This window comes from Opisthocomus hoazin, chromosome Z (genome assembly GCF_030867145.1).
Source record: "Opisthocomus hoazin isolate bOpiHoa1 chromosome Z, bOpiHoa1.hap1, whole genome shotgun sequence".
NCBI classification, from domain to species: domain Eukaryota; kingdom Metazoa; phylum Chordata; class Aves; order Opisthocomiformes; family Opisthocomidae; genus Opisthocomus; species Opisthocomus hoazin.
In genome coordinates, this window is record NC_134454.1 from 75,335,436 (window position 1) to 75,359,713 (window position 24,278).

Consider the following 24,278-nt stretch of genomic DNA (forward strand, 5'->3'; position numbering starts at 1 on the left):
CACATCTTACATTTAATTCATGCCCTGAATAACTAGGCTGTTTATGAAGACATGCACCTTTACTAGAATTATTACCCTTACTCGTCCCAACATTTGCTGAATAACCTGACACTGTATCCTGACATTACAAAGGGATAGAATAGTTGTTACATTACCATCCAGATTTTTAGCAAATCTTCCAAAGGAAACAAGGCAGAAGAAATGGTACTGTGATTGCTCCTACCCGTCAGTCTTCAGTGACTTTTGAACCTAGCAGACTATTACTGGAAAACTTGTTTGGTGTGGGGAGGAAGGATAGTTCTCAAACAAGTTTCATGTTAAAAGGCAGCTAAGTTGTGAAAACAAAAAGAAATTAATGTCCCTGTTGAGGAAAAGATATTAATGCTAACTTAGCTCTTCTACTAAACACCAGAACATTTGCATGGAAGCAAGATATAGAAAAACAGATAACTTTTTGAAAGTTAAGAACAAAGGTGTATGAGAGCTGAGTGTTTGGAAACACAGGAATAGTAAAAGCCATTAGATCAATGAAATCAGTCCTTTGCATACTTGCAGTCCGGGTCTGGAAGAGTCTCCTGGAACCTTCTTTACCTGCCTCCTGCCCTCCTGTCACCACAAGTGACCCTGAAGACTTTGAGTACCAAAGACCAAACATCACAAAAGAAAGCAGGAGAGAGAACTGTTTCCAAGGCCCCTATAGTGGGAGAGCATTCAAATAGTGCAAGTGTACTGACAACCAAAGAGAGTGAATCACAGCCTGTGCTACAAAGGCTGATACCAAAACAGGGCTTTCACTGGTTCCTACCACCATGAACAATTCCCTTCACACCACAGAAGTGGAAATAGGCTTCCAGTAATTAATAGGCTTCCACCAAAGGATGTTCCCAAGTGCAAAAGCAGGATTTTCTCAATGAATAGAGCACACACACACCTAGCATCCCTGCGGTCTTCCTGCGACATTTCAGAGAGCCTCAGATCTAGTACCTACATACTTTGCTGCACTGTATACCTTGAATAAAACTGCTCTTGGTAGAAGATCTGGTGTTACTCCCTCACTGTGGAAACAGCAGGAATCTTCATCAAAAGCAGAGCTGTCAGATATCAGCAAATCCCTAGCAGACAGTGTAATTCCTCAAGAGCTTCACACACAAACACATTCTGGGTTGAAAAAAAAAAAGGGTGTGGGGAAGGGGAATAGGCCTAGGCAAATATACCATAGTCTGAGATTTAACTCTCAGTGTGATCAGTCATGCTGACCAAGCATCTTTCCAGTACAGTTAATATTGCCCATCTGACAAACACATTTTTTTTCTAATGTCAGAATCCTCCCCGTCCTGTCATTAGGTCTTTTTCATAAATTGCCTATGTAGTATAGGGAAGCCTTACTGATCACCTTCCTCCTTTATCGTCTTTGGAAGATCATTACTGAATATTAATGCATATAAATTAATGCAAATTTTGTTTAACTCCCACTTTAAATGTACTCAAAACCTATTTATACCCATTAGATTTCAGTCTTTTAATTTTTGGTATAAATAATCAGTCTTCCTTGATATTTACAGACTTGTCATAGCCTCTTTCATTTCCACTTTCTTAAGTTAGGCAAGGTAAGCTCTTTTATTGTCCTTTCAGAAGCCAGAAAGTACTTCTGCTATTACTAGAAGACTTCATCTGTACTTGTGTCAGTTTAAATTCATGGTGACTCAACACAGTTGACTAGAACTGCACACAATATTCTAAATGACCTCTCATCAGTGCCCTGCACAAATTCTCTTCCTGCATCTCCTAAAATCACTTGCCCACTGTTCACTCGAATCACACGCACTTTTCACATGTGCATGTCACATTAGTGGGTCATACTTACTATCTCCCTGTCTCCAAGCAAAAATTCTTGTTCTTAGTCCTAAGTATGTGACTTTATTATTAAACTTTGCTTGACTTGTATCACTCCAATAGACAAAGTCTTCCCGTTCTTCCTGTATAATCATGTGATTGTCCCCAGTATGAGTAGAACCATTCAGTTTATTACATCTTCAGATAACCTCAGTATACGCCTAGCTCTTGAACCAGACTCCTGACCAAAGTAATGAGCAGGGTCAGTCCCATGACATATGCCTGCAGAACAGTGCTAGTAATCCCACTTAAACTCAGGAATTCCCCTTTCACTTCTGAACAGACTTTGCTTCAGCCAGCTGCTTATCTACCTTGCAGTCTTTCTGACAGGTCACATCCTCTCCCAATTCTCATCACTTAAAATTCAGTAAAGGACATTATATGAAATACTCTGCTCAAAACTAGGTAGATTAAGTTAATTATATTACCTTTGCCTAAAATGCCAGTTAAACTTTGTAAAACAGATATTGAGTTATTCAGACATAATCCATTCTTTAATGAAACTTAACTTAAATGTAGCTACTTATACCTATTTTCTCCTTCAAAATTTTTATTTCAAATCTGTTCTTCGCGTTGCACAATGTTGTGCTCAAGCAGATAAGCCTGTAGCAGCCCTAGTAATCTTCTGCTTTTTAGAAAATAGAGAATATGTTTGCTAATTGCCACTGTAGGTATCTGTAGTGGTACTTGCTATTATCTATATAATAGGTAATATTGATATACTGCATCGAAAGTTTAACTGAAAACCAGTGGTTTGCGACTTACAGCAATGCAACAATCCTTTCAGTGTTCTACTAGTGAGATTATGGGGAAATCCTGATTTCATCACAGAATGCAATTTAAACCTTGTTTGTGACACAGATATGGTATTTTCTGTTATTTTAGTATCATTTTATTTGTCCTCCAATGCTTCATAAAGAGAAGCTTACTTATTGAAAACTCAACTGATTTTTTATTTAGTAGTATGACCCAAAATATATCAGTGCCCCCCCTCCCTGCATTTTGCATGAACTTTGCTACTTTTCTTCCCTCCTTCATCTCTTTTCATTAAGCCCTCTGTCTAAGCTTTTTTTCACAGATCCAGCTCAGTGAGGTTTATGGCCATATGCCCTTTCTTCCTTCAGTTTTTGTGCATAGGAAGTCTACAGCAGTGCAGAACTTTAATATCCTATTGGACCAGGACAAGCCTATTTTTCTGATAATACCAGCTATGAAGAGCTGAATAGTCAAAGGTTAACGGGTTGACAGAAATATAATTCATCTTATTGTAGGAAGAAAATTACTTCAGATTTTAAACATCCATGAAAATCTGAGCCAGAAGGAGACATGCAAAGGGTTGATAGTGAAGCTTGAATACACAAAAAATCAGAAGCCCCAAGCAAAAAAGACAAAAACAAAATATATTTGCTTTTTAATTCAGTCAAAGATTATTGAAAGTATAACTATATAATTTTCTTATCAGCCTAGACCTGTTTTTCATTATAACTTTGGAGGTCATAAAATGAATGAATGCTTATGCGCTGTCATTCGTCCTTCACAGTGGTGCAGTGTATCTCAAACAAATGCTGTTAAAAATTCTGTTAGGTCTCTGATAATAGGCAAAACAAGGATTTTGCTGCTATCTTTTCCTGTGAAGGCTGGATAGACCACATACACTTTCAAAAAAGGAAGTGCACAGTGAAGGACAAAGAAAATTTTTGACTCTCTAGTACAGTACATACTCTTTAGCAGACTTGTGGAGACAGAGAGCCTGAAACTATGGTAAGTACAGAGCTCTGTTCATTTACTTTTTATTACATGGATGCATAAGATTTTGTACTAAAACTACAGTGGATGTGACTGTGTCCTGGTTTTGGCTGGGACACAGTTAATTTTCCTCTTAGTAGTTGCTGTGTAACTGTAAAACTTTAAACTTATTTCTGGTAGTTTTCAATTCAGTTCTTTGCTGCTGACTTCCTGCTTTTGAGGGCATGAAGAAGGTTTTTAGTTTTTTCAGCTCCTTCATCATGTGAACTGATTCTTATATGCCTTACTGATTCTGGCATTCGAAATTAAGGAAGAGAAAACAGCTTCTTTCAAGGCTAAGCCAACAAATTAATCTGTGTATCTAGAGAAACTCCACAATCAAATGTCAATGTGACACCCAGTCAGAAATGGGAATGTGTCAAACCTTTTAATTAGATTTCCAGAAAGCAATTGAACTGTCTTCTTTTGACTCAGAAGTATTCTGTAACTAAAAAAAAGAAAGTAAAAAACCCCACTTAAGATTTATGCAATTATGTGTAAATCCCCAGTATAGTTGGAGTTTTTTTACTAATCTGCAAAATTTGTTTCCTTAAAAAGACTGTTTATTTAAAATTCCAAACTCTACATATGTGTCTGTTTTTATAAATATTTTATCAATAAATCAAATCAATAATTTCAAGAGAAGTGATTTTACATATGAATTTGTAAAGTGTGAAATCTGAATAGCTTTTCAAGCCATCTTTGCTCTGGGCAATAGTTTAGAACTCCTGGAGTAACTTGTACACTTTTATCATGGTACATATGCCCAGCTAAATAAATCTCTCCCTGAAGGTAGTATTACTAAAGAGGTATTCTTTGTTTGAAGCTGTCAGTCTTGTTGCAAGAGAAAAAAAAGGTGTCTCATGAAACTTAAAGAGTATCCCAAGCCATAGAATTCAGTGTTTTCATGGGGAAGAAGGTCTAACTTGGCCCATTGTAAGTAGCAACGAAAAAATGGCAATGTGAAATAGGATTGAGTGCAGAATACAGTTTACATTTGACAGTGCTTCACAAAGTTCAGAGGGTTTTGGTTGAATTTGTCTCTGGTTTACACAATGATCAAATTCTTCCCAAATCTGAAGCAATGGCCTCAAAGTGTTTACATAAGTAATATTTTTAATATTTAAAATGTAAACCAGGAATTTCTTATTCTACTTATCTCTGTTGTAATGAATCGCACTGTGTAGAATCAAGTACTAAAGGGCAAAATACTGTATTTTTTTATGCACATAATTCAGTTCAAGTCACTTGATTTACTCTGGATTTACATTTGGAGTAATTGGATCTGAATAGGGCCAAGGGTTTTACCAAACTAACATCTCTCTGTACTGTTGCCTGCTGACTTCTGGTTGCCGCAGAGATTCTTTAACTTGAGCTAGTCATTCAGGAACCCAAACACACATGCAGCCTTTGTATTTGTGAAACTTTACATTAAAATTTGCAAGGCAAACACACAGTTACTCTTCTGGCACAATTCAATGCCTAGCTGCTTTTACTAAAAGGTTTGTTTAGAAACAGCATGTAAATACGCAAATATGTTGAACACAGGACTTCTGCTATTGCCAAATGTAGTTCGAAAATAAGCAACAATTAACAGTTTCACGTTTTTGTTTAAATCTTTTCAAAGCTCAATGTTGTTTTCTCTGGATCCAACTATGAATGACAACTCAAATTCATGCAAACCACTAATTCATATGCTTACTGTATTTCCTTGACAATGTTATGTAGCACTATGGGGAAAGGAGTGCTGTCAGCTCTGCATCACAGGCAACACAGAAACTTCACCAAGGAACCAAATCAAATTCTTTGGCCTTTGCTTTGATGCTGCATGGGTAGAAATTAATATTATAGCAATATTAGAAGACAGGAAAAAAAATTTAGGAGGAGACCAAAACAAGTACCTAAGAAGGTGGAGTGAGGAGAAATGTAAGAAAGTTTCTTTTCAGACAGTTGTACAGTGGGCAGAGGTTGAGTGGTTGGGAAGACAAATTTATTCCTCAAAAAAAAGACAATGAACCTCTTGAACACGAAATTAAGAATAATCTGGCTGAGGCTGGCTCTGTTTTTAGCACATATAGGAACAGATGGAAGGAGCAGAGCTAGGTTTGCAGAATCCTGAGATCCAAATGAGAACCAAAACACAGAATTCACTATTTCATTTCCAACCATCGTAACAGAGTCCAGTTCAAACCAAAACATAGACATAATATCAGATGAAAACATACTAGAACTACAATAACAACTGCTGGCCGGTGTAGCTTCATGTGAGATTGAAGCTGATGAACACAAAGGAAAAATGTTACATTTTCCTTTGACTTAAAGCCAAGAGAAGCTGTGTTGATTTCTAATCTAGAGAAATAGTCCTTAACATGCCTGTCTTGTGCAGTGACACTGATGATTCTCAGATATACTATAAGAAGCAAAAGAACTTTTGAGACATGAGAATTCAGATAAATCTTCTGATGCAGATATGACCAATCAAGGAATTCGGTTATCTATTTGGATCTACCATTTGTTTAAAGAAAAAAAAGAAAGGAAGGAAGGTAGGAAGGAAAAGAATAAGAGAAAGGAGCAGATCTTAAAGAACATTCAGAGAAGTAGAGAGGACTGCTGAGGTGTACCTCATCATAACATCCAGATGGAGCTAGAAAAGCAGTTAAGAAGTGAGATGCGGCATATTTTCCAGATATCTCAGTTTGGAGGGCATGCATGTTGCCCTATCAGTGTTACTAACTTCACATTTAAATTGTGTCAGACACTGTCATTCACCTTATATGACTACAGACAAGAAGATTCCACACCAGCAGTTCCTGGAGAAGAGCTATGGTACCATAACTTGCCCTGAAATAACTTAGTCAGGCTCAGTGCTGTAGTTCCTAAGCATTCATCTTGGAAAGGGTTTTTTCTTCCTCTTGGACAGGCAAAATACATTAATCCTTTGGGACCAAGTTTTTGTCACACATAAATATGGCCATTTAGTGAAGTGTTCTACTTTAATTGATAATCAGAAAAAGTTTCTTCCTGTTCAGAAGTGGTGATGTTGTACATTATACAGCAATTCTGGGAGCTGACACTGAAACCCATACTCCTAACTGCTAGGAAGGGACTCACACCTCTCTCCATCTGTTCTGTAATGAAGGAAGTGCTTCCTTGGTTATTCTTTTGAAAAAGGGGGTCTAAGTATACACAGCGAAAAGTGGAATAAAGCACTTATCCTTAGACAGAATTTAGGCACATAAAGTGACAGATAGGACTGAGAAACATATTAAGGGTTATCTCAGAACTAGAGAGATTCTTGATATGCTTGCTAAGATTGTCTACTGTGAGATTTCTGTGTACAATTTAACTATTAGCATTTTGAATATTTCCCTTGTCAACGAAGTCTGTTAATCTAATCCTGACAGATGCCTCCTTTAGCACCTATGGCCATCATGTAGGCACTTAGGCCCACTTTTCAGGAAGAATTTTCAAAGCTGATATTCATCTGCTGCCTAACTCTGCATGTCTTAAGGGAATGCCAATGCTACACAACACAAAGCTATTCAGAGGTACTCTAGGAGTTACACCAGATCAAAATCTCCATAAAATGGAGATATAACATTGACCAGGACTTGGGCCCACGCCTTCATGAAACACGAGGTAATGGAGAAATCCCTCTAAGAGGTGAGGTTTGTATCTAGCACAGTGTGGAAGAGTGTATTAGCCTATAGTCAGTTGAACTTAATTCTTCTTATAAACCTTACCAGTGCTAATTCACTTGCCCAAGTTACATGGCCCAGCTGAGATGCTGGTTTCTCAGAATCTCTCTTGGTCTTTCCCCTTGTATTGCAGAGAAGGCCTAGACTGAAAAAAACCCATTATAAGATAGACAGCCAAGGGTTTGGACACCACCATGAGGAGCAGCATAAAGTTTGTGTGTTTAAGAATGCAGTGTCTAGTGCAGCCCATGTTCTGCAATAATCCTAATTAGATTTTAAAATTGCAGCATTCCATCAGTATGCCATTCCCCATTTAAGAGGGCTTCTGCCTCATTCCATCAGGTTCACAAATGTGGTAAGATTCTCCATCTCATCAGACTTGGTAGGCCCATTCGGAAAGCTCTGCTGCATCACCTTCACACCAATGGTTCAACAACAAAAACAGACTTGTTGGAAAGACGTACCTCTGGTCATGTCATAAAAACATCTAAGCAGTGGTTGGAGCAGTGCATTGAAACTAGGTCTGCCCACTTCTAAGTCCTGTAATTACTAGGCTAGAGAGATGCTTTACCCTTCTCTGAACTGAAGACTCCACACATCTTTCACGCAGATCACCATCAAAAGAAACATAGAAAGTTCTACTACCAAGCTTTAATCACCTTTGGTCTGGTGTTTAGGGAACTCTCAGGAGAGCTGTGGGTTTCACACACCTTGAGTTGTGTTTTCTGGAAACTAAGTACAAGTAAATGAAAGCAAAGAGCAGTGGACCATTTTCAAAAAGAAAGGACTCCATTTTTCCGTCCGCAGGGATGACCCTAATTCTCCTCTGGCATGGGTAAAACAGGGATATGAGGGATATCAGGCCATCACAATAGATTTTAAGGTCATTGCTTTCACCAGACAAAATTTTTAAAAGTCCTTGTCTTTCAGTGCAATATTTTACACGCAAGTTTTCTGTCTCAATGGAATCCTACTGATTCTGCAAAGGAACACAAAATAATTGATTATATGACAGTTCTAACCACACTCAGAAGGACCAGTGTCACAAAGAATCCCATGTGAAAAGACCTTCCTGCAAACATCACTGAGGTCACTGGACTTCCGATAGTCACAGATGACCAGCAGGTCCAGGTGTCTTGAATAACACGGAACACAGCACATTTTTAAATTGATTTGTGCAAAACACAACACACAGGGTACTACTGTCATTGTGAGCCAGGCACAATTTTCTGTCTGTCAAGCCCAAGCAGCGCATTAGTAGAGAAACACAGAGAGAGAAAATTTTTCCTGGTCTTTAGGCTACTTTCAAAAATATTATAAATTAATATCTGTCCCAATAAATCCAAAAATGCTTTTCTGCTCACTGTATAAGACACCAGGGAAAATATTGTAATGGTAAAGCTATTCAAGCAGTGGAACAGTAGTGGATTGTCTACAGTACTCAATGACAGCTACGGTCTGTGCATGCATAATCCCCAGTGATGCCTCTAGATTGACACAGAGAGCCCAACTGCACTCAGAACATCCCAGACTCTGGTATCCTAGTATCCTGCCATGTCTTGCTGCCAGCTTGAGACCCCCATGATATTATGGAAACACGTTAACAAGAGTCCCAAGAGATTATTAAGGAAAATTATTGGCAAGCCAGGACTTGCTACATTCAGCCATGTCTGTGCTCAGCTCATTCACACTGTAATCAGGCAATATCTTGGCCTGCTTACGAGGAGTGGAATGAAGTTTAACTTTCCCCACCCCTGTACTTTGCAACTTGGACAAAATACAGACGTGCAGAGACCCCTAAAACTAAGAACAAAAATACCTTTGCTGAACCTTCATACGACCTTCATCCCTTAGGGTTTTTCCTGTTCTGGGGAACGGGGGGTAGGGCTAAGATAGGAAAAGGTGTTAGGTATGTACATTAGACAAAGATAAGACACATTCATAAACAAATTTAAACCAGAAGCTGATATAGAACGCATCATGCTTATTTATGTCACCCTAAGGTCCAAAATTACCTCAGTCTTTCACTCTGTCACCTGAACACAAAAAATATTGGATATTCTGTGTCAGCTTCTCCTACTCTAACAAAAAGTTACACAAGTTAATTCAGGGATCCCAGCTCCCTTTCTCCAGTGCTGCCAAGCTATCTGCTTTTTTAAAAGCACCAAAGGTTTATGAAGGAATTGGGAAAAAAAAATAAAACACTTTTCTTTCAAAAAAAAGCTTCCACATCTTGATTTCTTTCCTTGAAACTGTAGTCACCACTTATTAAAGCTACTGCCTTTCTCTACAGTCATATTCACAGGTGGGAATCAGCAACATTTGCCCATTTAGCAACATTTGCCCTAATACAATTTTTCTTTTGATAACAGACTCTCATGTGAATATTTATACTGATATGAGACCTTTTTGTAATCATTTATTACAGACCTGTCTCCTGTAAGAATATTGTGAATTTCTCCTGACAGTTTTTATTTTGTGCTGTAAGTTGTAAATTCAAGGTTTTAATAGTCATCAGTAAGCCATCTACATTTGAATCAACTGTTTGGGATTAAGAGCTTGACAGGATTTGTGGGTTTATTTCAGTAAAGTAGTGATTTTTTCTCACAAAGAGAACATTCATAGTGTTCCAACAAATTAAAAATGAATAAAAGTAAATCTCCATCAGAGTTCAGGACTCTTAGCAGGAAAAATCTCAAATGAACAAAAATAGCAGCTGCCTTCAGCAGCATCCCTCAATGCAAAAGTCAGAAAATAGAGAAATTACACAGAAATGTACAAAAAGAACACCTCATCCATATTCTTGTACCGAAGTTGTGAACAATGCCCACCAACTTGTAATGTCATCACTGAAAAGTGTGGAAAATTCATGAGAACAATTATACATGTTTAAAAGTAGAAGACATAAGGAATTTGTCAATTCAATTCATAAACACTGGCAAAATATTTTTTTAACCATTCAGGGAGGCTTAAATTTTCACAGAAATAAGTGGGCATCAAAGGATCTTGTGCAACTTGGATTTACAGCTATGGCTGGGTGTTCCTTTCACTTCTGCTGACACATCTCTAACAGCTTTTCTTCCCATTAGTCACTTGTGTAACAAAGTTTTGGAGAAGTGTCACAGCCTCTACAATACCATGACCCTTCTCTACACCTCTGAGGACATCTGCATTTTGGTTCTGAAGATGAGTCATATGAAGAACAGTTTTCTTACTCTCCTTGGAGATGAAAAATGGTTGGAAATCATGTCCCCAGGCTCTCACTTACTTCCACTGTACAAAGCCTCTCAAAACAACAGTCTGGCCAAAACCGTCAATCTGCTCCATCTCTTAGTAATTTTTTAACAATTTCCCAAATCCTTTTGACAATCTCTTTTACCTCTTGAAATGTTTACAGGCCCTGCAGTTTATCCCCCAGTGGTCCTGTCTCTATGACAGGTACCACCTTACAATTTTTTGAAGCTCAGTCTCTAATTTATTAATTATTCCACCACTATTTCTATTGATATGAATGTTTTCCTTACATGATAGGAGTTTTCAATCAAATCTTTTTTCCTCAGCTTCCAAGGGCAGTTGCTAGGGATCAAATTTATGCACTAGCCCACCAGAATGAAAGGTCAATATACGGACCTCCCTTAGCAGACCACTGGTGCCTTTCTGCTTCCTGCTGCTCTTCTCTCCATCACGTCAGTAGCTGTCGTATCCTCCATGATAAAAATATTCTGTGCAATTGATGATCTACCTAATGCCCATTCCTTTAACAGATGCTCAGAACACTGGCCTTACCTTTCAATATAGCTGGTGCTGAGCAACAAATTTCCCAGTCTGATCCTGCACAACAACAAAATGGAAAATTTTTTTCCCCGTGCACTTTAGACCTTGGAGCAGAAAGGCTGGTACTTGCTGCCTCCTTATCTGTCATGGTCTGTAGCCTCTGTGAGGGAACAGCAAAATTGAAAGACACCCTGCTGAATTTCCCCTTCTCATTTGCACGTACCCTGTCACCAGCAGATTCAAGTGTCTGCAAATAATACACATGGTAAGTAACTAAGTTTGCATGATTACAGTTAAGAAAGTAGCCATAGCTTCTCTGCCTCTAATGCAAGGCAGCAGGCAGGCACTGAGCTGACCTAACAGCAACAGCCTAATTCATTGTGCTCACAGTAGGTGATCCGGGAACTAGGACACTTGACAGACAAGAAGCTGGGAGAACTGGGCCTGTTTAGCCTGGAGACAAGAGGGAAAAGCAGGCACTTTATTGCTGTCTTCAGATATCTAATGGGACAGTGTCAGACTCATATCAGAGACACACAGAGATAGAACAAGAGGCAGTGAAAACAAGAGGCATTGCGAACAAGACATAAAAAGGAAAAATCCCAATTAGCTTATTTTTCTTTCTTCCTTTTTTTTTTTTTTTAACAGTTAGGGAAATCAAATACTGGGACAGCCTAGAAAGGCTGCAAAATTTCCATCCTTGCATGTAGTCATAACCCAGCTGAAGAGTGCTCTGAGTAATCTGGGGACACTGGCCCTGCTCTGAGCAGACAGTTGGACAAGATGACTTCCAGAGGTCCCTCCCTACCTAAACTGTGCTGTGCGGCTAGGATTTTTAAAGGGAGTGGCTCCTCCATTAGAGGTCACATACTGTGCAAGCACTTGGGAATGACACCACAGAAAACACATGCACCTGGTAACAGTACAGAGAAAGTGTTGCATGAATTAGGATTCTCTTCTGCTCAGTAGCTGCAAGGTGAGACACATCTGGCTGCAGGGCAGGTGTATGATGGAAGAGGGGACACATGGCCCCCTGATCTCTCAAGTTTCCCAGATAGCGCATTCCAAGAATGGGATAAAAAGGGAAAAACTGAGGTTAGCAGAAGAGAGAGAAGTCTCAGAAAAAGGCAGAAAAGTAGGGCAGGAAGAAGAAGTATTCTTTTTCAAAGAAGAAACTCTGAGTGTACCAGCAAGGCTTCAGAATATGGGGTTTGTGTACACTCTTTGCCTAAATCGAATTTACCAAAAGGACTCTTAGCAGATGGAAAACTGACCCTGGTTTTCTGCTGTGATTTTCAGAGGTGTAGATGAATGCATTGTTATTTAACCTAACTTTCAATTTCTTTTTTTTATGGGTTTATATCACAGGATAATCAGTCACTTTAAAGCCAGCAGGTTTTGTGAGGAACCTGCTATCACCTGCTAAGGATCATGGATCAAAATTCATTGATAATCAAAACAAACTGTTTTAAAAGTCCAAAGGATCGGGCCATAGAAATGATATCAGGCGTCACGCAAATCCCAGGTTGAAGGGCTTAGGAAATTTTTTGTTGAATCATTATTTTTAAAGATGTTTGGATTAGAATGGATTTTAATTTTTAAAGTTTATTGTCTTTGATTAAAATTCCCATGATACGATTTCTAAAGTTATTTTGTGTTTTGAAATATTTATGCCACAGGAGCATGCTCTTTGCTGTTATTTAGGCCACAGCATTGTCTTTGTTACTGATGTCAGAAATTGTACTAAACTAAGAAAACATATAAAGGGCCACAATTATTTTTAATTAAACATTAACATTCCGGGTTGAACATTTTTCCAGACACTTGATTTCATGTCTGACAATCCTTGAAAATGTGTTGCTCAGGTGAGAAAATTCATAATATAGAATGTGAGATTGCTTACATGAAAGTGATTCTGAGGTTTGACCAGTTCTGCAACTGGTCAGATGGTCCAGGAAGAAAAGTACAAAAAAGAACAATGGGCTTATATGTGAGACCTCGCAGTGTGGCACTGGCTGGGAAATGGGAACAAGAAGGATTCTGCCCATGTGTATCACAGAAATTACCCTATGTTTATATTTTGCTTGTTCCTCTAACCAAGGTGTCACAAAGCTTTGTTCAAAGTGTGTGTTCCTACCTTCCTTCTCCACTGCAATGATAGTTTAGGGACTCCTCACCCAAGCACTCCTCTCATGCAGTTTCTCTAATCCTGTGTTTCTTTGTATTGCTGATACAAATGCTGTGTCCTGTAACCTCAAAGAGTGAAATGGTCTGGATTGAAAAGCACCTGTCCTTCCATCCCCCAGTCCCTTTTCTTTTCTCTCATTTTCTTTTCTTTCCTTGAATATTTTTAGTCTGCATTTTTTCAGTAACACATGATATAGAATACTTCAACTTCCTTAGCAGCAAATTTGAAGGGAGGTGGGCGAGGCACTTTACAAATGGCAGTGAAAAATAGTAGAGGTCATTACACAGGCTTCTAGCCTAGGGGAAACAATTTAAAAGCATAATTATTAGGGGCCACATCAACAATGAGAATGTATTACTTTCTCAGAAGGTACAACTAGCCAAGGTGACTGAATGCCATGACAGCATAGGCTCATTTTTCTATTGTGACTTTTCCACTGATGTGGTTAAACTGCTGACTTACAGAAGAAGTTGCAGAAACGGTGCATAGGATGTGTGGCAAACAGATGAACGATGATTGATAAACAGGTAGAACGGGTCTCCAGCAAGAAAGAATACCAGCCAGGCCTACACAGGGGATTCCTAAACTCTCTTTGCACAGTGGCAGTAGCTGGACATGAAATGTGTTCTTGTCTTCCTCCCCCCACTCATCTATCATAGATCTTCCCTTCTACAATGCAGACTCTTACTCTACATCCTCATCCTTCTACCTGATGCCACATACAAACTGAGATCCCAGTCTGTTCCCTACCTCCTTATAACACAGCTTTAGCTGTACAAAAAAAGAACGCTAACCGCATGCTGTCACCGAGTCCTGTTTCTCAGCCAGCGCTCAGAGTCTCTGCACTGACTGAACTCATGGAACAGACTGGGAAACAGGGAGCTGGTGGTCCAGCTGCCTAATCCAGTACGTTCTAGCTGATCAGCTGATGGATAGTAACTGTCTGTGTGAAGGCTCTCTCCAGCCATGTGATAAGCACACTAATTACTTGCATGGAGAACATTATCTTGCAGTTAAGGTGAGGAGGAGGTAGTGTTTCAACAGAACCAACTGCAAGCAAAACTGGGAGTCACTGCTACCACAGAATCATGGCACAACCCGCATTTGAAGGGACCTCAAAAGCTCATCTGGTCCCATCCTTAGTGTTACCTCTTATTCTGAAGCAGTTGAGAAATCGCTAATAGTACACATTACTCATTAACTGCTCTGTATGGGTTTGCACTGCTTATGAACTCTGAGAGTAAAGAATCTATAGAGGTCAATAAATGCTACTGAAGGACAAAATCCTTCAAAGTGCTTAGCACCTTTTCTTTTCCGGCCTCTGCAAATCAGTTGGATCTTCTACAATCAGCAGTACTTTTCAAGAAATCTCTCCATGCAAAAGACAAGAAACTGAAAAAAATTCATAAAAGGTAGAAAAAAATACCTCACACATGAGTAACTCTACTTGAAACTGTGAAGCCTTGCTGAAATTAGTTCCTGTTGTGTGCATTCCTCTGTGTCGCCTTAAGCCAGTGCAGAAGGGCAAGCAATGAAAGCAGGACCTTGCCTGCAGCTGGGATGCTTTTTAGGAAATGTGAGTTACTGTTTTGCTTCTCTGCACCTTTGCAGATGAGACTTGAAGAACCGATGGGCTTTTAACATATGAGAAGGCAGGAAAGGAGGATGTTAAGTTTGAGTGCAAAAGTATGGGCTGTCCAGAGAGACACCTCTCTCCCTCCCACAGTGTTTGCCCAATTCCTCGTGAGGTATTTGCATGTTCTTGCACATTTTTTTTGTCTCCCAGGCAGGGAAGGGTGTGCTGAGGCAAAAGGGAAGTCAGGGGTGTTTTGCTAAATCTGTCTGTTCCTCTTGCTTTTCCACTTCCTCTTCCTCCTGGTATCAGCAGCTGGGGGGTATGCCAAGGGTGAAGACGGGCCCCATGGATAATCCCCTGCCCAACCATTTACATGAGGGTATATGGGAAGGAAACTGAAGCAACTTCTTCCTTGAGAAATTTGTTTCCTCCCTCTCTTCCCATGCAGCCTTCCCTTCCCCCAGTGCAGGCTCGCTCTCGTCTCCTCTCCCTGCGTGCCACGACGCTGCTGACAGCAGCTGCCAGGATGGCCGCCCCCACGCTCTCGGCCTTGTGCTGCCTCCAGCCTGTCCTGGGTCTCTCCATGACAAGCTGAGTCCCAGCCCGAAGGAACAGAGTAAGTCAGGGCCCTGTGAGCTGATGGTGGGGAAAGGCAGGGCGCAGACATGGCCACTGCTGAAGGGCACAAGGGAGGGTGGCTGAGGGAGAACAACCTCATGAGGGCAGGCAAAAGGCTGTTCATCGTCCTCAGCAGCCAGAGATCCTTTCCCTACACAAACAGCTCATGCCCAGCTCCCGTTAGCGCTGCCATGCTTCTCCAACTTCCGTCTCACCCCAGTCTCTACCGATTTTCCCGCATGCAGTGCTTCTAGCAACTTCTGAGCCTGCCTGCTTGATTGCTTGCTTGCTTGCTTTACCAAGATGGCCACCAGGTCCTCTCCACATCCCCCTTGCTTCAGGCCAGGAGATGGCTGCTGCAAACCCAGCCATCACAGCTACATACATTGCACCTGCAATTTAGCTCATTAAACCGTGTAATCAAGATACCACTGATGATCAGCTGTGGCCCTCAATGACGCACAAACTGTGGGTTATGAGGGGTGTTGGTGCTGTCGCAAGATCTGTGAGTCCTTCCAGCCGGTGCTTCATGGGGCTGTGTCTGTATGCATCAGGAGTCTTGTACCACTGTGGTGAATCAGGGCTCAGCTTTGGGTCGGTCTTGTTTAACATCTTTATCAATGATCTGGATGAGGGGATTGAGTACTCCCTCAGTAAGTTTGCGGATGACATCAAGCTGGGCAGGAGCATTGATCTGCTTGAGGGTAGGAAGGCTCTGCAGAGAGATCTGGACAGGCTGGATGGATGGGCCGAGGCCAACTGTCTGAGGTTCAACAAGGCCAAGTGCCGGGTCTTGCACTTGGGTCACAACAATCCCATGCAACGCTACAGGCTTGGGGAGGAGTGGCTGGAAAGCTGCCCAGCAGAAAAGGACTTGTGGCTGCTGGTCGACAGCCAGCTGAACATGAGCCAGCAGTGTGCCCAGGTGGCCAGCGGCATCCTGGCTTGGATCAGGAGCAGTGTGGCCAGCGGGAGTAGGGAGATGATCGTGCCCCTGTACTCGGCACTGGTGAGGCTGCACCTCGAGTACTGTGTTGAGTTTTTGGCCTCTCACTGCAAGAAAGTCATTGAGGTGCTGGAGCGTGTCCAGAGAAGGGCAGCGAGGCTGGTGAGGGGTCCAGAGATCAAGTCTTACGAGGAGCAGGTGAAGAAGATGCAGCTGTTTAGAGAAGAGGAGGCTGAGGGGGGGACCATATTGCTCTCTGCAACTACCTGAAAGGAGGTTGTAGTGAGGCAGGTGTTGGTCTCTTCTCCCAGGTAACTAGCGATAGGATGAGAGGCAATGGCCTCAAGTTGCATCAGGGGAGGTTTAGATTAGATATTAGGAAAACTTTCTTTACTGAAAGAGTGGTCAGACATTGGAACAGGCTGCCCATGGAGGTGGTTGAGTCACCATCCCTGGAGGTTTTTAAAAAATGTGTAGATGTCACATTTCAGGATATGGTTTAGCAGGCATGGTGGTGTTGGGTGGATGGTTGGACTCGATGATCTTAGAGGTCTTTTCCAACCTATGATTCTACGAAACCTGCATGTTCAAGAGGGTTTTCTGGTGCCTGTGAAGGGTTTGGCGGAGGGCTTGTGTTCCCATTTGGTCTGTCTGGAGCAGTTTCTGCTGCCACACTGCTTTCAATTCCCCCTGAACTCCTGCTGCTGAAACCAGGCAGACAGAACACAGGAGCACCGATATTGGCAAAAAAAACACAGCTGCCAGGGTAAAAAAGCCCATTTCAAAAGCCGCTTAATCTGAGCCCCCTGCATGAGTGAGCTATGCAGCAAAAGGGGCAGGGTAGAGCCTGTGACGTGGCGGGGGCCATGGAGGGGCAGCCCAGGGGCTGAGCACAGAGAGGGGAGCACAGGGCAGTGAAGATGAGTAATTTGGTGGACATGACAGTTTATACCTGAATACAAGCTTTGTGTTCAAAGAGGAATTGCTCGAGATTTGAGCCAACAGAGGTCGAGTCACAAACAAGAAAGGCTTTTGGCTTTTTGCACGTAAGATTATTTTGTGCGGCAGCTGTTTTGCATCAGCTTTAGATGTCCATGAGAAGGACTGTGCTATGGACGGAGTCACTTATTACAGTGCGTACAGCCAAGCAGAAAACCAGGAGTTTAACATGCATCTGACTGTGATGTTCTGGACTACAGTGGGCTTTCTTTCATGACAGAAAGAAGTACTTAAAAAACTATCATTTGGGTAAGGAGACTCTGCCAGCATCATCTGACTTCCTTCTTGAATTTGCCAACTCTACCTTTCTCTAGTATAGAAAAATACGAATAGTGGCAAGAGATTTCAGCACTCCTTGTTCAGAAAAATATAAATATGGTGATAATAGTCAATGCTTTTAAGATTGTAGGAATTGAATTATGACAATTTGAAAGAGCCACTGACACATTGACTTGAGGAGCTTTCAGGGAATCCTGCATGTTGTCTGTCCACAAACAGTATCTGGAAGGCCCAGTTGTTCCCATAAGCATGACAATGCATGTAGGCACGAGAGAACACTGCTAATTCATTTATGACCACAGTAAATTTCTGTCAGAAATACTAAAACCACCTTCAAATGGCAACCTGATGGAAATGCAACAGCACATTTTTCAGGAAGTCTAGCCCTGTCTGCAGACACAAAGATAACGTAGGCTGATGCTACAAGAAACGTTTGTTCACAGAGCATGCTGTGGCAATCGCAGAGAGAAGCTCCTGCCAGTGTTCAGGAATATCAAGTTTTTACTGAAAACGAGGTACTTTCCGAAGTGATGCTGTGACAGGATCACCACCGCACCAGCATGGTACTTTTCCCCACAACTCCTGCCTCTGGGGAGTGGCACAGCATTGCTGAGTAGAACTGCTGACCCTGTGGCTTGCCCTCTGATGAGGTTCACATACGTGAGATGTTCTGCCCCAGGAGCAGCATGAAACCAGGTAACTGTCTCGCTACAGGTATGTACAATGAGACTATCGGTGGCGAAATTTGTCATTTCTGCTGGTGCTGCCTCTCCTAGTCTGCCACTAGGAGGCAAAAGCCCGGTGAGAGTGTGGGGGAAGCAGGCAGAGAAGTTTCAGTGAAAATCTCAGCTAACTTTCTGTTGCTGAGTTCTACGTGTATTTGCATGTGTTCTGTACTACAGATGTACAGAGCAGCACTCTTCTTACTTAGGAAGGCGATTGTCAGACGTGCTTTAGTGATATTAATGCACCTGTCCAAAGGTGCTGTTCCGTGTCCTTTTTTTTGCCCTACATATGCATAGTTTAAGGATTGGCTGCCCCAGCCAGTCATTCCTGTCTTATTATTCTTCCACTCGCCCCTATTTCCATTATACTTCCTCACTTGTTTTGGGATCATGTAATAGACTAAGATAAGTAAAATGAAGCAGGTTAAAAACAACATGGAAATAAAAAAAAAGATATTTTTATTTTGTGTCATTTCACTCCAGTTTACACCATCTCCAACAACAGTACTGACACAGCTATGGTGGTAACAAGACCCTGACTATGATATTCTTTGTGAGCATGGAATTGGAAAGCCAGAGGTGTTCAGATGGGAGTGCCTGACCTTTCAAACTCTTTCAGAGCACAGGACAACATCATTTGATGAAAGATGGCTTAAAAAGATAGACTAGCACTTATGGCAAAGAAACTCAATGACAGTTTTTTTCTCCCCCTTTTTCTTTTCTCTGTTTCTGACAAATTTAATTCCTAAGCAGCCACTTTTCCCAAAGGTACGTGGAAATAGAAAGCCAAATAAAAGCTCTGATAAAAAATAATACCTAAGGCTGCAGTCATAAAAGTTGCACACAGGAACATTAACACACCATTGCTATGCTGGGATTTAGGTGCTGATTTTGTTCTACGCAGAGTCCGGAATGGCATGCTTATATATAAGAAGGCATTATTGGTATTCTTGTCTTGCTTGAATATAATCCTGTGGTTTTGTTGCTGCTGTTGCAGCTGCTGTTGTTTTCATGAAAAACGAAACAGTCAAAATATCCATAATCTGCTTTCAGGCTTGCAGGTCCTGTTCCTTAAAATATTAATTCCTTCTTTCTTCACCTAAAAAATAGCTAATTCCCCCAAATCACTCACAATCATCTTTCACAGAAATCAGTGGTAAAAGCAAAGAGGATCTGGGAAGCTGTTGCACCTGTAGGTGCAAAATGAATCATATGATAGACATTTCAGATGGGCAACTTTCACAGCAATTTCACAACATAAATGGTTATTTTCATTGTGTTTGTTGCAATTTATATTTTCAGCAGCATTCTTTCAGTTAGTGATATATTTATTTCCGTGTATTGGATGAAAGAGAAGATGACAGGAACTGTCTAGCATTCAGAGTTGCAAAGATGAGCTCGTTCTTTGATCTTTGCATGATTTGTCTAGCGCTGATACTGTGAATAAACCTTTGCAGTGGTGTTTACCCATGAAAAATGACTATATTGCTACACTTAGCGCCTTCAAACAGTTGTGAAGACCACCAGATGGAATAACAGTCACAGAGTCTAATCTGCCTTGATGTTAATAATAAATGCTTCATCATCAGTGATGACTGTATATTTTCACAAATAAATGTGATTTTATAAGTAAAGTACAGTGTTTAGCAGAATGAATAACATAAAGAACTGCATTTTTCCCACTAAGAAAAAAACATTGTTATGTAATGAAAAAAATAGTTCAAAGTGGCAAATATAAAGCATGTGGCAGTGTTTTTAACTCAAATAAGCTCCATCCAGTGCTCTAATTTCTCAACTAGTGAAGATAGAAGGTTTTGTAAAGTTAAGGTGGAAATACCAAGCACTTCCAATGCTTTATTTTGACATCCAAAAACATTTTGAAAAATACTAAGAAAGTTGTGCAGAAGGAGAAGGGATAGACAATGGGGAACAGTCAAACAACCTCTTATGAAGCTCAGAGACACACCATTTTTCTTCTGCAGTCTCATCCTTGTGCTTCAGCAACTTCACTGACCTGTATTTGGTAGATGGTTCCACCGTCATGGTTTGTGTTTACCTTCAGCACAAATTTAGAATTTCTTGTGAAGGTTTAGAATTTCTTGTGAAGCTTATTTTCTCGATATCGGTTTTCCTATCCTATATCATCCTTCAAAGTCTTTCTTCTGTTTAATGAACTCACAGGCAGAAGGGTAGACAAATGTATGCCTGTAGTTTTAGGAAAAAAACCTCCATGTAGCAAAAGCTTTAAAAAACTGGCCAGCAGAATCTCTTGAAATCCTGCTGGCAAAGGGGAGCAAGAGAACACGTTATCTGACACCTAATGAGTGGGAATGTACACAGTGATTCTCAAGGGTAGCAGGGGACTAGACTTGATGACCCCAGAGGTCGGTCCACTCTTGTCTTTATGCTTATATTACCACACACATTTCATTAGCCATTATCCTGTAAATACTCAAGCCTGTATGCACCAATACAGCTTCACAGGACTCCACAATATAGGGTAAATGTCAGTACTTTCAGATATCGCAATGGTGAATACTGCTGATGGTAGCAGCCAAACAGTCTGAATACATTTTAGTTCCCTTTTTCCCCACCACTTCTTGCCTAATATCCTGAGGAGAGCAGTTTTCTCTGCTGAGCATGATAATGAAACCCACAGGCAGCATTCTTATGCAAACCCTCACTGAGAAGCAGAACTCCTCTTAGCAAACAGACCAGGCTGTTGAGGTGATAAACCTGTGGACTGTCTCATCGAAGGAGCCAGTTTTTCTGCCTGTATCAAAATATTGGAGAGCTTTGGGGAATCCAGGTAAATTGTTGTACATGTTTGTCTTAGAAATAAAAGTGCAAAGTTCCAGGAGAAACAGAACTAGTACAAGGTATTACATATAACCTCATGTAACTGGAAATTTTAATCGTAGCTTTTACTTACAATTAGTTGTGGAGCTCAAAATATGTCAATCTGATTAAATGGATTTTTCCCTCTCAAAGTTTTGTGTTTCGTTTCTTGAAATTTTCATAAGAGCAGTCCTAATTTAAGTGACCTTTGCATTTTGAGGAATAGTAGAAATGGTATCACTTAAAGGCAAATATTTTCTAGCAATTCCTTTTGCATTACTATGGCTGGTCGGTTTGTGGGTGGGGTATTTTTTCATATATCATACTCTGGACTGAGATATCAGTGTACGTATTTTGTTTGTAGCAGGTCATGGAAAATATTTTTCTTTCCACTGGTGAATTAGAATGGTACTCAAAGGCTTAAAACTGCACAAAATTCCCTTGAAAATCATATGGGATCTTGAAATTCTAGAAATAAGGGTAGGAACTTTTCAGTGGCAAGAACTCCAGTTTTTCCTCCTTCAGTCTTGGAGGTATTACATTAGCTTTAGTGAAATAACCAGAGTCAAATCAAAGACATTCATAAAGCAGTTGCTATATACACTATGTATAAACAGCATTCTGAGTGAAGAGGGATCTGTCTGCTTAATTTCTGGGCAGACTCACTAGAAAATTTACATTATTCTGAAAGCTGTTGATTAGCATATGAGAAAAATAGTTTTAAAAGACCAAATTAGTAAGTACCATGAAACTCTATGCTCATTAATATAAAGCCATGTTAAAAAAATAGTAATCCTTTTTCAGAAAGGGATATTACTAAGTCTGTCTTTATTGGTGTCCTGTTCAAAAAAAAAAAAAACAGGACAACTGGGTGAAGTTCTTGGTGGAAAACTGAAGCTGCCAGGCTTCTTTTGTTAAGACTGAGTTGTCAATGGTTGATAGTTTTTCTGATTTTGACATAGACAGGTACCAAAAAGAAGCACGAAAATAAAAGTGAAATTTTGTGTTGAACTTATCAGGACATAGGATGCAAAAATGACAATGCGTGGATAGATGGATGGTTTGGCTTTGTGGATGGGCTGTGACAGCAATGGTTTGGACCAAGCTGGGATGTCATCTGGCTTTTATGGTCAAGCTCTATGCCTTCACTTGTTCTGGTCTCAAACTGACCTGGAGTGGATGAACTATGTTGTCCTCTCATGTTCCTGCAGTATGATGTAGTTGGTCTCACGATTAAAGTAAAAGATGAGAAAAAGTGACAAGAGAGGGACAACAAATCTGCAGAGGAATGCACAATGGAAAAGATACGGGATACAAGTGTGATCAGGCTGGAACACTCTCTTGTCTAATTTTGACAACCACGTATCCTCATGAGTGTGCTGGTTTTGTCTTGCTGGTGTTTGAAGGATGTTTGAAACGATGCTCTTGGGATAACATAGAGTCTGTTGGCCTTTCACTGGGGAATCCCTTAGATTTCTGTCTATCCTCTCTATCCTAGAGGTCTGCCTTTCAAAAAAAAAAAAAAACCCCAAAGCAGAAAAGCCTGCCTCGTCTTTATTTAGTATCTGATGAGGGCTTGTTTCTCTTGTATACCAACCATTGTACTATCAGGTCTTTGTGTTTGGGCAGCTGCTGTCTTTCTACCATCTTTTCATACATCTGCCACCTACATTAGTAGGTACAGAGTCTTGCAACTTCTAAACTCCACTTTCCAAATGCTGCACTTGCTATTAGAGGGACTCTTCCAGGGGAAGAAAAGGCTCTTGGAAAATGATTTATCTCTTCTGGAAACAACAGAGTTACATAATGATAATTCTGAGGTCTCTCTCTCTGGAAAAGGACATAGTTGAGCAATAATTTATCACGAATTCAGAATGGCATTAGTATCTTGTGCAAGCAGCTAAATGCTCTCATAGCCATTAACTTCAGTTAAATCAGGCCTTTATCTTGCCTAGTAAGTTTCAGATCTGTTTTCTTCTGTAACTTTCATATGTAATTTTCCTTGCCTTTTCTGTCCAGGTTCTTGTTCCTTGTATCCAGTCCATGGGTTAGATCTCACTTCCCCTAGTGGTCACTAGTTTCTGTGGTTATTCCACTGTCACAGAGTTCACAAGTACACACAATTTTCTCTTAAAAGGGTAGCTTTATAATCTTTATTTCATTACTTTCTAGCAAACTCATCAAGATCTGATTCTGTTAAAAGATTTTGAGTTTTTAAAAGGCTTGTTCAGACCCTATCACTTGGGAATACAAAGGAAAAATTTACAGAAAAGTGAAACGATGGTGGGTTTTCCTTTATAAATCAAGTCTGTGTGTATTTTGAAGAACTGTACAATTCTTTGTACAGTCAACTGTTACATATATTTCATTTGCTTAATTAAGGATTGTATACACACACTTCTACTATTCTTTTCATTGATGCAGTCTGACTGTTTGAAGAAAGAATAACCACATGGGGAAGTTGAAGTGAAATGATCTTTTGGCCTCACCAAAACTGGAAAGTAAATCACGAGATTATATTTATGCCAAAACAAAACATATGGTTTTCGATCAGGCTGCTAGTTGCGACTGGGATATTCATAGTAAATTCAGAAAGAATACAGTTGGAACCATTACATTTCTTGTGTTTTCATTACACTATACTTCTGTACACAAATGTGCAGTTATGTAGAATCATGGAATCATAGAATCATTAAGGTTGGAAAGGAGCTCTAAGATCATCAAGTCCAACCGTCAACCCAACACCACCATGCTTGCTAAACCATGCCCTGAAGTGCCATATCTACAGGTTTTTTGAACACTTCCAGGGATGGTGACTGCACCACTTCCCTGGTGGAGTCACCATCCCTGGAGGTGTAAATTGTAAATAATGGAAAATCACGCTTGTTTACACTGAAGAGTAATTTAGACCTAGTTGTGAAAGAATTCTGTAGAAGTGTGTCTTGGTATCTGTGTCAGT

General features: G+C 40.4%; 1 protein-coding gene across 3 annotated transcripts in view; it reads left to right on the plus strand.

Moving 5' to 3' along the window:
• Nucleotides 1-3,633: 3,633 nt before the first annotated feature.
• The window catches only part of FYB1 (FYN binding protein 1), a 71,577-nt gene continuing 50,932 nt past the window's right edge, over nt 3,634-24,278 (plus strand). For all 3 annotated transcript variants that reach the window (XM_075411227.1, XM_075411228.1, XM_075411229.1), the window contains exon 1: nt 3,634-3,654. In XM_075411227.1, the coding sequence (XP_075267342.1) occupies nt 3,652-3,654 (3 nt within the window). In that variant the 5' untranslated portion in view covers nt 3,634-3,651. The remainder of the gene's footprint in view (nt 3,655-24,278) is intronic.